The 14,252-nt window shown below is 41.9% G+C and overlaps 1 protein-coding gene across 1 annotated transcript in view; it reads right to left on the reverse strand.

Annotated features, from left to right (window-relative positions):
• Positions 1-514: 514 nt before the first annotated feature.
• The window catches only part of CMTM4 (CKLF like MARVEL transmembrane domain containing 4), a 31,082-nt gene continuing 17,344 nt past the window's right edge, over positions 515-14,252 (reverse strand). The window contains exons 2-4 of the mRNA XM_027701964.1: positions 13,454-13,630; positions 3,945-4,043; positions 515-3,052 (exon numbers count right to left, since the gene is read on the reverse strand). Coding sequence (XP_027557765.1) covers positions 2,882-3,052; positions 3,945-4,043; positions 13,454-13,630 — 447 coding nt within the window. The 3' untranslated portion in view covers positions 515-2,881. The remainder of the gene's footprint in view (positions 3,053-3,944; positions 4,044-13,453; positions 13,631-14,252) is intronic.

Raw genomic sequence — 14,252 nt, forward strand, 5'->3', positions numbered from 1 at the left:
ACAAAGTGAATCAGTAATTTTAAAGTTAATGCTGTGCTAAGCTCAAGTCATGATGGAAATAATGGCATTTTCAGCTGAAGAAAACACGCAAAAGCCCTCAAAGCCACTCCAGTATATTATAATAGGTGCCCAAGGATTACACTTTACTGGAAGTGTAACTGTACCACTCCACTTGTCACTGCAGCTAAAAGGTAACTGTGACCTCACTCCAAGGAAAACTCAGTGAAGTCATCCCTTTTCTAGGCAAGGAAAGGTGCAGGGATTTGAAAGACACCAAATTCTTATATTTATAGAGGGACAAGGCCTCTCACAGCTCTGCCACAACCAGGATCAGCCCAGGGGAGGACCCAGGAATCCTCCATCCCATCACTGCCATCAGCCAGCAAAGGGACAAAAAGCCTTTGCCACACATCACCCACCTTGTGTTCCCTGATTTCAGGTGGGAGTTCCACTCTAAACACATGGATTTTCTGGAGAACAATATTTTGTATTTTAGTTGGTGGTTTTAGTTCACTTTTGGTTTGGGTGGGGGATGTTTCGGGTTGGGTTTTTTTTGGTTTTGTTTGGGGTTTTTCACAGTCTTTATACAAACTGCTTTAATGCCAGTTTACAAGTCCAGTCCAGGTATGCTTGTGCTACTTTTAAAAAGGTTCTTTTAGGGTTTTTACTGCCAGTTATTAAAAACTGACCAAATCTCTACATACATAAACTCTCTACAAAAGTATCTCCAAACTCTTCTTGCAAACTGGGCCAGGCAGTGCTGACAAACACAGGGCTGGAACAACTCCACTGGCAATAACAAACTCTTATTTCTTACCACTGAACATGGAAGTGTCATTTCCTGCTCAAGGAATGCACAGCAACCCTGGTGAGACACCCCCACAATAAAATGCCTCTGTTCTAAACCCAGCACCAGGCTTAGAGGGTTCAATCTTCTTTTAAACTGACCCCTTTGGCATTAACTTCCAATGAAGCACAATAAAATGTTACTACAGAACTGATAAACCACTGCTCACTAAGAAAATGCAAATTTTCTTTAAAACCATCAGTAACTCTGAATTTTAATCTCCATCTCAGCCACCCAAGTGAAATGCACTGCAGATGTCAGTGCACTGAAAATTCAAAGACATCACCTTTGTCCCCTTTTTCCCCACACATCAAGATAAATCTCTGCTCTCAGTTTGAATGCTGCAGAATTAGGGTCACACCTGTCCCTACCCCACTTCCCTCCAGCATTAAATATCCCAGGCACTTCTACTGATCTCCTGGTTGGTGTATCCTGGTTTTCATGGTTAAAACACAACCTATTTCTTAAGGCTCCAGGTACCTGCAGTGACCCCCTGCAGAGTACAGCTACATCAGAACACAGATCCAGGCATACCTGGCACACAGTCACTCAGCCCCACTAATCCCATGGATTTTCATTTTCCTCACATCAGAAAGGAATTCAGCTCCAGACATCTCCTCCCCCACAGTGTCTTCATGTGACATGCAGGCAGGCAAATGCCAAATAATGAATTACATGGACAAAAACACCAAGCAGAGAAACAGAAAAACATCAAGAGACATCTTCCCAATAATATTATGGTATTATTAGGAACAGAATTTGAGGTTTAAGTAAAGAAAAATGTAATTCATTCACTGGAAGTACAATTAAAATAAGAAAATTTCAGTTAGGTAAAACTATTTCTAAACAAATCAATACAACCATATTATCCTCCAATTAGCTAAATTCATTTTCCAAAGAAACATTTGGGGGAAAAATCTGCAGAAACATCTACTTCAAAAAAAATTAAATCAGGTTTACCTACTACCAATGGTTTTAATTTTAGAACCACCATCCTTCCAAAAAGAAACATTTCTCTTACATGAATCACAACTTTGCAACCTTAGAAACACTTTATAAGCACATCATAATTTTTTGCTAGTTCTTGCTTACCCTGGGCTTGGAGGGAAAGCAAGTTCTAGCAAAAACTTCTAGAAATGTTGAACCTTAAAATAAAAAAAAAATTAAAAAAAAAGGGGGAAAAAAAATAGAAAGCCATGGCTGGAATTAAGTCTATTGGATGACAACCCTTTCGTTCTCTACTGTGTCCCTCAAACCCCTTTTCTCCACCTGTCTCCCATTTTGGAATGAAAAATAGAACATATCCCACCATTAGCACAGAACCACCTCCTTGCACTGGTGCATCCCAGGGACCCCCAGCAACTGCACACGAGTTCAGAGCTGGCCAAGGGCACACAGGAACTGCAGGAACCACCCCAAACACACAGGAACTGCAGGGGCACAGGAACCACCCCAAACACACAGGAACTGCAAGGGGCACAGGAACCACCCCAAACACCAGGAATGCTTCCCAGCTCCTCCAGTCGAGTGTGCCAGCAGGAGATCCTGCGGATGGGGCTCTGTGGGGATGGACAGACACAGTTTGCTGGACAGGGGACGTGGCTGAAGTTATTGCTGTTTGCCCCTCACCTCCTCCTGGTGGGTTCCTGTCCCGTGTGAGCCGCCCCAGGCGTGCTGGGGGTGCTGGTCCCGAGCGTTTGCGGCAGACGAAGAACACGGATCTCCAGGGAGGGAAGGAAACCACTGCACAGTCAATCCAGAACAGTAACATACTTCAAAACATATATATAAAATATATTATATAAGCTATATAATATATGCATATACATATGTAGAGATCTTGAATGGCTCTTCCTTTTGAACGACCATCTCCTGCCTCCAGCCAACAGCTCCCGACTCAGCGGCACACGCACAGGGCTGGGCATCCTCTGCCACCCCCTGATCTTCCTTTTCCTCCGTAAATAAAGAAAAAACCCTTATTCCATGAGGGAGTCAAGCACTTGTTTTCCCTTTGCAGTCCCCCTGGAAGGTCTGTCACGCGTCCAGGCGCTGGATCTCCGGGCGATGAACGACCTCCCTGGACTCTGTCCGAGCGCGGATGTAGTCGCTGGTCTGTCGGCTGCTCTGCTGCCTGTTCACTCGCCACTTCCTCACAGCCAGGAACGTGTTCACAGCATACACTGCCATTGCCAGGAAACCAAACACCTGCAGCGAGGACAAAGAGTTGTCAAAGACGGGTTTTGAGAACAAGAAGAAAAGCAGTTTCCCAACAAAGTCCTCAGAAGTTTAGTTTTCTGCGTTATTTGCACTGACAAATCATCACGGCCTGCAAAATTGATGCTTTTCTTCTTCAGTGAACTAGAGAATCTGCCAAAGTGACTAAGATCAAGGAAACAAAGTTCCCTGACTATCAACATGACAATTAAATCCTGGAGGAAGACCCTCTTGTAAAGGAAGCAGCTCTTCATCCACCAGCTCATTCCTGAGGGTGCACAACAGTGAGGGAATGACAGGAGGTGACCAGTCCAGGCCACTGGCCTGGAGAAGGAGTTACTCTGCAGTTCTTCCTTTATGCTTCTGCAGAACTGATGTATGATTTTCAAAACCAGGTTTGAAAAGAAAATTTAAAAGTTTGCCAACTCAAGCACAAAATTAATTTGCTTGAACTGACTGCTGTAGATTTAAAACCTTGAGGGGCTTCTATACTGACACCACAAAACAAAAAATCATCTGTAGTGAGCAAATACTCAGCAAATTCTGTGTAAACAGCTGCAATTTCTTCTGAATTTCTGGGTCTATCTTTTCCATAGGCTTAAAAAACAGAGCAGGATCATCTAAGCTGGCTACAGAGAAAGAAGCAAGGCCAGTTCAACTGTCAAGTGTTCTCTGCAAGCCATTGTTCTGCTTGTTCTTGCCTCAAGCCTTAAGACAAACAGCTCAAAGGACATTAATACTCTTAAAATAAGAATTATCTTACAGCAAACTGTAAAATTGAAGTAAATTGTGATGGCAAAGGCAACAGGTGTATTCAATTAATGAGTAAAAGTTAATCTTTAGTTTTGATATGAGTTAGATATAAAGAAGTTCAAATTCTTACCACAGCAGCAATTTCTGCTCCAGTTTTATGGTTTAAAGCAGCAAGTACTACAGAGGCAATGAAAAAGAAGAAAGTGCTGAGTCCAGTGTTGACCAGATCCTAAAAAAATAAATTCATTAGCATTACTAAATGATGATTCCTTGCTTCCTTTCATTAGAAGTGACAACACAGAAGGTTAGAACAAGAACTAGAGCAATTCCTCCCCACTTGCTATGGAGTTGATCACTTGTACAAAAGAAGGCCAAGATTGTTGCCCAGGATCAGGGCTGTGACCTGAGACACAGAGCAGCAGGGCAGCCTCTGCACACATCATCCCATCTCTGCTGGGTTCATACTGAAGGACTGGCAGCATAAAGAATGACTAAAGCTGTTCTACCTCAGCTGGCACTGAAGTAACCTGAATGTCAAACTTTAGCACTCCAGGAACCCCTTGTTCTCTCTCACATCAGCACTCAGGGGCTTTTCTACACATTTTTGAGCCCTTCACTGTATAAACCTGCACATCCTGTGCCATTTCCATGAGTAACAGCTGCCTGTATTGTAAGAATACACAGACCTTTACCTATTCACTGCCTAAAACTGATGTTTCAAGCAGACATTTTAGAACATATGCACAGCAACACATTCAGAAAACTCTTGTTTTGCTCCAAGCAGAGAAAAACAACTTGCTACACACAATTCAGTGATCCACGTGCTGCACGTCACTGGTGCTCAGGTGATTCTGCCACCATGCCTTACATAAAACAGGGTCATTAACAGAAGGAAGAATTGAGAATGGCAGCTCTTGGCACAATAATAATTATACCATACAAGACTTACCTGATCAGACTTGAGAAAAAAAAATTCAAGGGTTTAAGATAATAGCAGAAACTCAGTGGAGATCCATTAGGGAATGTTCAGTGTGTTACTCAGGGCATCTTTCACAAGTTTAAAACATTTGATCTGGATGGACACTGCACTATCTGAACACTACCATTAAACTGGGAATACCACTCCCAAACCACAACACAACACTACCAGGGAATGGAGTAACAGGTGAGGTCAGGGTGGAGGAACCAAGAAATGGCAGTTCAGCACAAACATCCTGGGGGAACATGAAATCAGGGAGAAGTGAATATTATCAGAGCCAAAAGGGATGGAAAGAGAACCTGTACACAAGATTGCTAGGCAACTTACAGGCCTGAGTTAAACAAAAAAACCAAACACGCAACAAAACCACACTGAACATGCCAACTCCCAGCAAAAAATGAAAAAAATCACATTAATTACAATCCAAGGACAAATTGTTCTACTTGACTCCCTTCTCACACATGCAAGGCTGGCTCACTTCCTGATCCTGCTCCTTCACTTACTCGTGGGCTTTTATCATTTTAGAAGTCAGGCTGCAAGACTGAAGACATAAATCTAAACTTACTCCCTGGGTATGAATCCCATGGCTGTGTTCCAGTTACCTGGCACAGACTTTGAAAAGCCCAATTTCAACCAGCCACTCCCAGAACACCCATTTTTCCAGCCAGGATCAGGCAATGCTTTAGAAAGTAAGTGCAAACCCTGGAAGTTCCTGGTGCTGTGTTATTCACAGAGAAAACCATCTCTCTGAGGGTACTGGCTCAGCAACAGCTGGTTATCAAAATTCAGTGTACTGGGGCTTGATCCTCAGTAAAAGGGGGACTTTCCAAGGAATCAGGGAGGAATCACTGCTCGTTGCTATTCCAACTCACATGTCCAGATGTCATGAGCCCAGCAAGACCCAACCAGTCTTATCAAACACTAAAGAAACAAAAGCAAACTGAGGGTCTCAGAAGCTCCAAACAACCTTTTATTCCTGCTCAAGCTTACTGAGACAGATGTTATCTAGCACTTAAGACACCAAACCAAATTAGTTTTTGCACTTTTAATTATATAACTTCTTGTTTGCAGAGATAAAACCTTTACATAAGTAGAGGCATTAGAAAACAAATGCCACTTCACAATTTCTCCAAGTATCCCCCCTCCAGCTCTAACTGTGCTTCTGCAGCTGCCAACAAGAGCTGTGGTTCTCATCTCACAAACCTTTTTTCCACTAGAGGGAAAGTCTCACTATACACAACAGATCCAGACTCAACAGTATTCAACATTTCCATCAAGTCTCTGTGTATGTCACCAAGAATTCTGAAACTAAATACTGAGGAGAGGGCAGCTATGCTCTTCGATAATTAAAAAGAATTAATTAGTTCAACTCAAAGTCAAGCTGGGTATTTTACAACCAAAGTACATTTGGCACCTGCAGGAAGGACCTACAGAATAAAATCCTGGGAAAAAAACCCTCAGAACTTAGTAATTACAGTAGGTAAGCATCTTGAGATGTGTTGCCATGACCAAAAAAGGGGAGAAAAAGCACTTTGTACACTCCTTTGGACAGACAGACACGAGGAGTGTACAGTGGTTATCTCACCTTTGCAAGGGACACTGGAATGCTGAGTCCTGCTCCAGTATCCAGAGTTTTAAAAGAATGTTGAAAAATTGGACAGGGTGCAGAGAAAAGCCACAGAAGTTATTCAAAAGGAGGAGAAAATTTCTCACAATTTCAAAAGAAAATATTTGAATGTTAAAAAGATTGAGCTGTGTACAGGAAGAATCCTGTGTTCAAATAATAAAAAAATACGAGCTATTTTCAAAGTTTAACATCAAACAGCACAACAAAATTAAGAGCATAACAAAATTAACAGCTGCAAAGTTAAGGCACAAGTCATGTTCAAAATGAAGTGAGTTTTAATTTAAGAGAACAAACCAACAGAACAAGCAGGAAAGACGTGCTTAATATTCTACCTTTTCACTTCTTATAATCCAGACTGTGTTTTTTCAGAGCCACATTTTGGACTTCCTTAGTATCATATTCAAAGGCCAAGTGGATGACACATAATGCTGCATGATTTATGAGCTCAGATGTGTTTATTAATTAACCCTGATGACCTCTAACTCTGTGAGTCTGTCGGCCTGATCACCTTTCCAAAGCAGGAGCAAGATGACCAGGCCTCCCCACAACACAACACACACTGTGACCCATCTCCATGCTACAAACTGACCTGAAGGCTTCTTTAAGAAGTCTGAGATACTGCAGAACATAAAATATATAAAATACTGAATATAAAATGCTTTTTCTAATGTACTTTGATATAAGTACATTAGAAACTTGTCGTCATCACTGGCATTGTGTTTTATGGTACTTTTTACACAAGAATAAAGGTTGTCCTTGCAAAGAATTCAACAATGCAAATCTAAAGAACTGATCTTGAAGTTCCAATTTATTCATGTCTGCAACTCCATTTTTCCTGTTTAGGTCAAACCTTTTTAATGCAATTAACAACTGATTCACATTTGTACAATAAGGCTGGTTTCTCAAAAAGCTCAAACCACTATGATCTTTTATATCCACAGATCAGATTGTTTAGAGCTTGAGGAACAATGACACCTACCAGCAACACTGTCCTACAGATACATAACGGGAACACCACAGATGCAAATGTCAGGGGAGGTTTTTAATCCCAAATTTGAGCAGAAAGATAAGAAAAGGAAAAAAAAACACAATGGTTTTGGACAAAGTCAGAGCAGAAACAAAAGAAAACAAACTACAGCAAGAATTCAAGAAGTAAAGGACACTCCTTAAAATAATGCAGCTTTTTTTCCACGTAAGAGAAAATGAATAATTGTGACAATAAGAAGAATAAACTAATTGAAAAAAGATGAGCTGCTTCAAATCTGGCCACGATGTAGCTGAAGTTCTTGCTATTATATTTATAGACAAAGTAAAACCACATCACAGAGGTAGAAGAATTTCTGCTGAAATTGCAGCAACCTCATGAGACAGTGTGCTGTGCCATGAAACACTGTGCAGAGTTGCCAGCCACAACACAATCAGACCCAGGAGCTGAATCAAAGCCACTCCAGGCTGCTCCTGCTCCCTCTCTCCTGTCCCAAATGATCTCAAAGGAACAACTGACTTGCAAGTCCCAGAATCACAGAATCAGCGAGGCTGGAAAGGAGCTCGAGATCATGGAGTCCCCTCTGAGTCATTCTGTCCAGACATCAAGGTCCTGTCAGGCCAAAGGAGGGATCCAAGGTCATGTATCTGGTGTCTGTCCCACTCAGAAGGGACACAAGGCAGAGGAGAGGCCATCACTTGTGGATGAAGAAGGGCTGATGCCAAGGTGTTTTACGCTAAAAAAGGGGAGCTTTTGTTCTGCTGTAAAGGTGGGAAACTCCATTCTGTGAGTCTGTGGCCATCCCCTTTCAGTTTTAGGGGTCTGGGCAGCTTTGGTTCCTGATCAATGAGGATGGAAAAGAGGAATTGGTGCTCAGAATTTAACAGACCTGAAGAGCCTCGTTAGGCTCATGAAATCCAAGGCAGCTCAGCTTTGAAAGCTTCTGCTCAGCCTTCCAGGCTGGTGCTTCCCCAGGGATGGGCTCTGATGCTCAGAGACTCCAGTAACACCCACATGCCTTTATCCACAGCTCCCCATGGCTTCACACACGTAAACTTTTCAGAAACATCCAATCACAAAGCATGCTCTGCCTTTGCATTCTGTATTTTGGGGTGAAATAAACAACCAGGTACTATTTAAAAGGCAGAAAGTGCCATATTGCAACTTGTAGATGCAAAAATATGCCATTTAAACTGGTGGCTGCTTTTGTCATTTGCCTTCTGAAATCCAAAAATGTACATTTAGATGGAGTTTAAAGTAGCTAAATCAATATAATCTGGAAAAGAAGCCTGCACATTTCAGCAGCCTGATTGTGCCACAAAAGGCTTCCAGGTTATCTTCCACAGGAGAGCTCAAAGCAACATTTCCTTTTAGTTCTGTTTGGGTTTGGTGGTTTGTTTTTCAGTTGGCAGGGGAAGGAAGGGGGAGTGTGGTTATGAATTTTTTATATTTTTTTTTGTACAATGCCCCTCATTTTTCCTCCAACCACTGCTTTACTTGCAAGGTTTGGGAACTTCCCCCTTGCTTCTATATGAAGTTATCAGCTTGAAGGTTACAAACACACCAGTCAGTCCTCTAAACCAAGCACTTCTGGTCAAACTCTCACAATTTTGCTCTGAAATCATACTATTTGAGTATTTTGCACTGCAATTAAAAATTAAAACATGGTTCCTCAAACAAAAATAAGTCCTAGGTAGAAAGAACCAAATTAACAGTATGAGCATGAATTCCCATCTCCTTTTTTCCTTATTTATTTAGGCTTACCCAGCTGTGGGAGCCTGTATTGAAGCACAGTAATCCCGAGTAGTAATCCAGAGGAAATTAATTTTGGCAATTTTTTTATATTTATAAAATATGCATTTTGTCCTTAATAGGTATTGCTATTTTGACAGCAGTAAACAGAGAGGTCAAGGGTGACTTATTTAATTTTTCATTCAACAGTTAAGCAAGCCAAAGAAAAGCAAGTTGTTTTTTTCAAAACAGAAGGGGAAAAATAAATTAAAAATAAAAATCTAAATCAAGATTGTCCTGTGAAGGCCCATGAACTAGAGCTTTGTGATTCCACCTTTCAGAGCCAAGGCTGGCAGGACACACTTTGTCATTCTGGCACCACGGGGAATTCTCTGCCAACTCCTTCAAGTGTCAGTGCTTGCACACAAGGTTTCACTGCTGCAACAACAGCAAAACACAACCCTGCAGAGATGATGAAATCGGTTCTGAGGCAGCACAAAACATCAGGACTGATCTGTGTGATCCCACACACACACCTGGGTCCCTCTGTGTCCTCCCTGTGCCTCCCTGGGACTGAGTCCAGCCCAACGAGCCCAGTGGAACTCTGATTTTGTGCTGTGCCCAGTTTAGGCCTCACTTTTGAGGCTGCTCTAGGCTGAAATGCTCTCTACATTCACACCAAATACACCACCAGAGTTCCAGTGAGTGCTTCAAAAAAAGAAAAATGAAAAAGGAAAATTAAAAACTCAATGGTAAGAAATCTGTGGGAAGATTTTTTTTTTTCCCCTTACACACAAATAGTTCATTCCACTGGCTGATCCTGCAGGGCCAGCTCGTGCACACAGCTTGGCTGCCACTTCTTAAGCTGTCCCTGCAGATCACACGAGATTCAAAGAGTGAATTTTAGAGAGAACAGATCATTTAGCCAAAGCCAAAAGGACATCAAACGTTCAGTTTTCAGTTAACAGCTGAGTAACTGGTTAAGCAGGAGTCTCTGCTGTGCTGTGCTCTCCATTCCCCTGACCCCTGTCTCCCTGCAGAATAGGCTCCCTTTGAGCATCAAGGAAATGGAAATTTCCACTGACAGGTTCCCCAGCTTTTGCATTTTTGCATAACATTGATAGTGCTGCACAACACAGACAAGTGACTGTTCTTTCATCTTCCTGAACAAACCAGCCTCTTTCCAACACATCCAACCAAGGCTCTTTTCTGGCCTCAGCATCTCCAGGTTTCTTGCATGCTTTCCTTAGGAAAATAGGAAAATCACTGGCAAGTCTCTAATTAGGATAAAACCAAATCTCTCTTCCCTAAATGGCTAAGAATATGTGTTTAGAAAAAATTAGCAAATTTGCCTGGCTGTTAGAGGATCATATACAGATCCAGTTTTTCATTCCAACAGTGGGCATCAGACAATATCCACAAGGCATCAGAAAGAATTCTAATTTTACTCAACTTTTAAAGGAAACAATCCTGTGTTGGGCAATGGCAGTTGATGGCCACATAATTTCTAACATGTAGGACCATTTGAAAGCAAATAGTTTCAAATGGTTCCTAGGAATAAGTGCTGTTTCAAAAGAAATAAGTGTTCCTAAATTCAAGACTATTAAATTCCTTCAAGCACTGTAACAGCCTCTCCTCACACAGCTTCTAAAAGCAACGTTTGAGACTTTCCATTACAAACTCATATATATTTTTAAAAGCACATATATTGATGAATTTATACATAAGCAGGAGTGACTTCCTCCTAAAGCATTCAAAGTCTTGTTCAGAAAGCAACTCCTGCAGTAACTGTGCCACATACAGAGGCTGCAAATTTATAAAAGTAACCATCAGACACAGGAAAGGAATAAATATTGACAGAAGCAAAGGTATGAATATACATCTAAATTGTAAAGAATAAAATGCCAAAATAAGTAAAAACAAACAACAAAAAAATCAGTCACAACCCTACATTCTTAAATTTCCTACTAACTTGGCCAAAGTGATCTCCCACAGCAGCCTTTGATCTCACATTCTGTATGTTCAACAGCAGAGCTGCTGCAGAATCACAGAATGGTCCTTAATCCTTCTGATTAATGAAGATATTCCTTCACTCCTGGCAGAGTAACAGTCCTGTCACACAAATGATTGTTAAATCAGTAAGAAATACAGCAAGAAGGATGCTCTCATCAGTTACTGGAAGACACAAGCTTCCAGCTCCCTTCTCACTGCTGGTGGACAGCTTTGGTATCATGATGAAAGAAGCATTTCACCTTCAGTACTTCATTAAAGATTGAGACTTGCGAGACTGTGACAATTCCCTCCCATCCCCGTGGATCTGGGAATATGAACTAAAGCAAAGGCATTTGCAGTGTATTCCATGTGCTCTTTGGGTTGAACTCTGACCATGCTGCTTAGGCAGAGCATGACCACTGCCCAAAAACCAAAATACTCCTTTAAAACAAAGGAAAAAAAAAGAAAAAGAAAAAAAACCCCGCAACTGGTTGGATTTTTAAGCCCTCCTTTCCCTAAAAATCCCCTAACAGAGTGCTATGCAGAGACAGGTAACACCACCTCAAAGTGACAATTCTTGCCTCTCGAGTACCATCAGAAGTCAGAGAGGCTGGAAGGACCTACCAGTGCCACACAGGGATCTGCTGCATCCTCTGAGGAGAGAGGCCTAGAGCTGCATTCAGGCTGCTGCACTCAAGTATGTCCCACACATTGCCAGGTGTTGTGGTGGGCAGGAACTGTGCCACAGGGATCCACAACAGAGCCACAGGCACAGCTACAGAACCAAGGGTGTGAGGAGTCACTGAACATCCAGAGACACAGCCCCAGCTCCTGCGTGGACACCACACATCCCACCCCTGGGGGCACATCCAGAGACACAGCCCCAGCTCCTGCATGGACACCTCACCCCTGGGGGCACTGCAAAGGTCTTGGTCAAACTCACTGTGCACATAAACCAGACCCAGTATCCCCTGTGGAACCACTCCCATCACACCAGCACGAACAACCTGGGGTTTATGGACACTGCTGCACTTACACACTCTTGTTCTGCTCCTGAACATCCTACCAGCATGTCCAGAACTTCTGCCATAAAAGATGGTCTGCAGTGGCTGCTGTGATGCTCATGGCACACCCAGGCTGGCAACAGAAACACAGAGCACCTTCTCCCTGCTGCTCTTCAGCTTGGCTGCAAAGGTCTGTGGTGCCAAGAGAGGCAGAACGGAAACCAAAGGAACAAGGGCAAGAAAACCCAGGAACATTCCAGGGGTTCCACTGGTTTTGCTTTGCAAACCACCTGGATCTGCCCCACCTACAGCTCCCAGTCACAGCTCTCAGTCCATCTAATCTATACACCAAGATTCTCAGGACTTCATCAATAGATTATGCAGAGCACAAAGGATCATTTAATTTCACATTCCACTTTCATTTTAGACAAGTCATTCAGGCTTAGAAATGAAGCAAATTGCAACATTAATAAATTACATTAAAAAATTAACAAAAAAAATCACACAGAAGCCTAAAAACCTCTGAGATGCCAACAGTATTTATAAAATTACTGTTATAAAATAAAACAGAACATTGGCACAACTGTATCTATACTGTCCAGAGAAGTTGATATACTGTCCTTGAAGTTGACAGATCTTTTGCTAGAGTGACTTAACATGTTGATTTTGTGACCTGTGTTTATGCAACCCAATCTGCAAGTTTAACTCCTAATACAGCATGAAAATAGAGACTTGTACAACAGGAATGTGCTCTGCCAGCAGTTCTCTTCCTCGGCCTCCTCGGATCTGAGAACACATTAAGCACTGGCAGTCAATGTTTAATAGCCATGTGTGTAAGCAATTCAAAACACCTGATTTTCACAGAAAGCACATAATTTTCTGCACTCCTACCCGATGATTGTATTAATCTGTGTAAGAAAATATATGTAGCACATTTGTCCTAATATAAAAAAACCCCTAGGTTAAGAGAGAACAACAGGCTACTGTAAATACAGCATCTGTCAAAGTTAAATAACCAGAGGCTGCATTTTTATCCACTTCATCCACAAAGGGTAATTGCTGGCAGTTGCAGGAAGTTTTTCCTTCCAAAGAGAATCTACCAGAAGTCAATTTTAGTTCTATTTAGTGTAGTTTAATCTTGCTACATTTCAAAGCTCACGCTGCTGTTGGCATTCAAAATAAATCCAAGTATAATGCATACTTTACTCAGCACAAAGGACACTCACACACAACCTTAAGCAACGGCAGAAAGTAAAGTTCAAAGACCAAACACAAGCCAGATTTGCAGCTATTTTTAACAGAGTGAAGTGCAGGAACTTACAGTGAGATTCCAGTTGATCTGTGGTATCCTCGTGTGAAGATTTAGGCTGAACAGAAGCAGGAGAGCCCCGGTGACCACGAGGGCACTGCAGCTCACAAACTCAAAGAAGTACAGGCCCTCGCAGGGGGAGCATTCCATGATGGTCTCGATGCAGATGAACGCTGTCAGCGCCAGAACCTGGCAAGAAAAACAAGTGGAAAAAAAAAAATAAATAGATTTCCGCGTTTTGAAAGTAGCCACAAGTATTCCTGAAATTTCCATTGGGAACAGGATCAGTTTACACTCAGGAATGTGTGATTTTAGTTTACAACAGGGCACTGTCTAAGGAGCAGAAACAAAAGCAAATCAGTGCAACGACTTTGTTGGTTTGTCCCGTTTAACAAAGGGCATTTTAGAAAAATTAACAAGGAGTCTTAACATCAAATTGGCCAAGACACCCCAAAAAGCAGGAAACCCCTTCAGGCCACTGGCTCAACATGCAAACAGCACCTCAAACATTTTATGCCATTTTCCACACATGATATGCTGTTCCAAAACTAGAAGATGGAATGCATTTGTCTACTGGGCCAACCTCAAGCACAATTACATAATATCAATGTCATGTGATTGTGAAAGACATTTCAATGAAGACATTACTTATAATTCACAACCAGCTGAGATCTAAACCAATTCCAAATAGAATGGATTCAGCATCTCCACCAGTCTCCAAAAATGCCTGCCTTTTTCAAGTTTATCATCATCAGTATCCTGTATTTCATATAAAAACATGTTTTATCATTCCCTTATACAACAATAAAAC

This window comes from Neopelma chrysocephalum, unplaced genomic scaffold (assembly GCF_003984885.1).
Source record: "Neopelma chrysocephalum unplaced genomic scaffold, ASM398488v2 Primary Assembly neopelma1_176, whole genome shotgun sequence".
Lineage (NCBI taxonomy): Eukaryota > Metazoa > Chordata > Aves > Passeriformes > Pipridae > Neopelma > Neopelma chrysocephalum.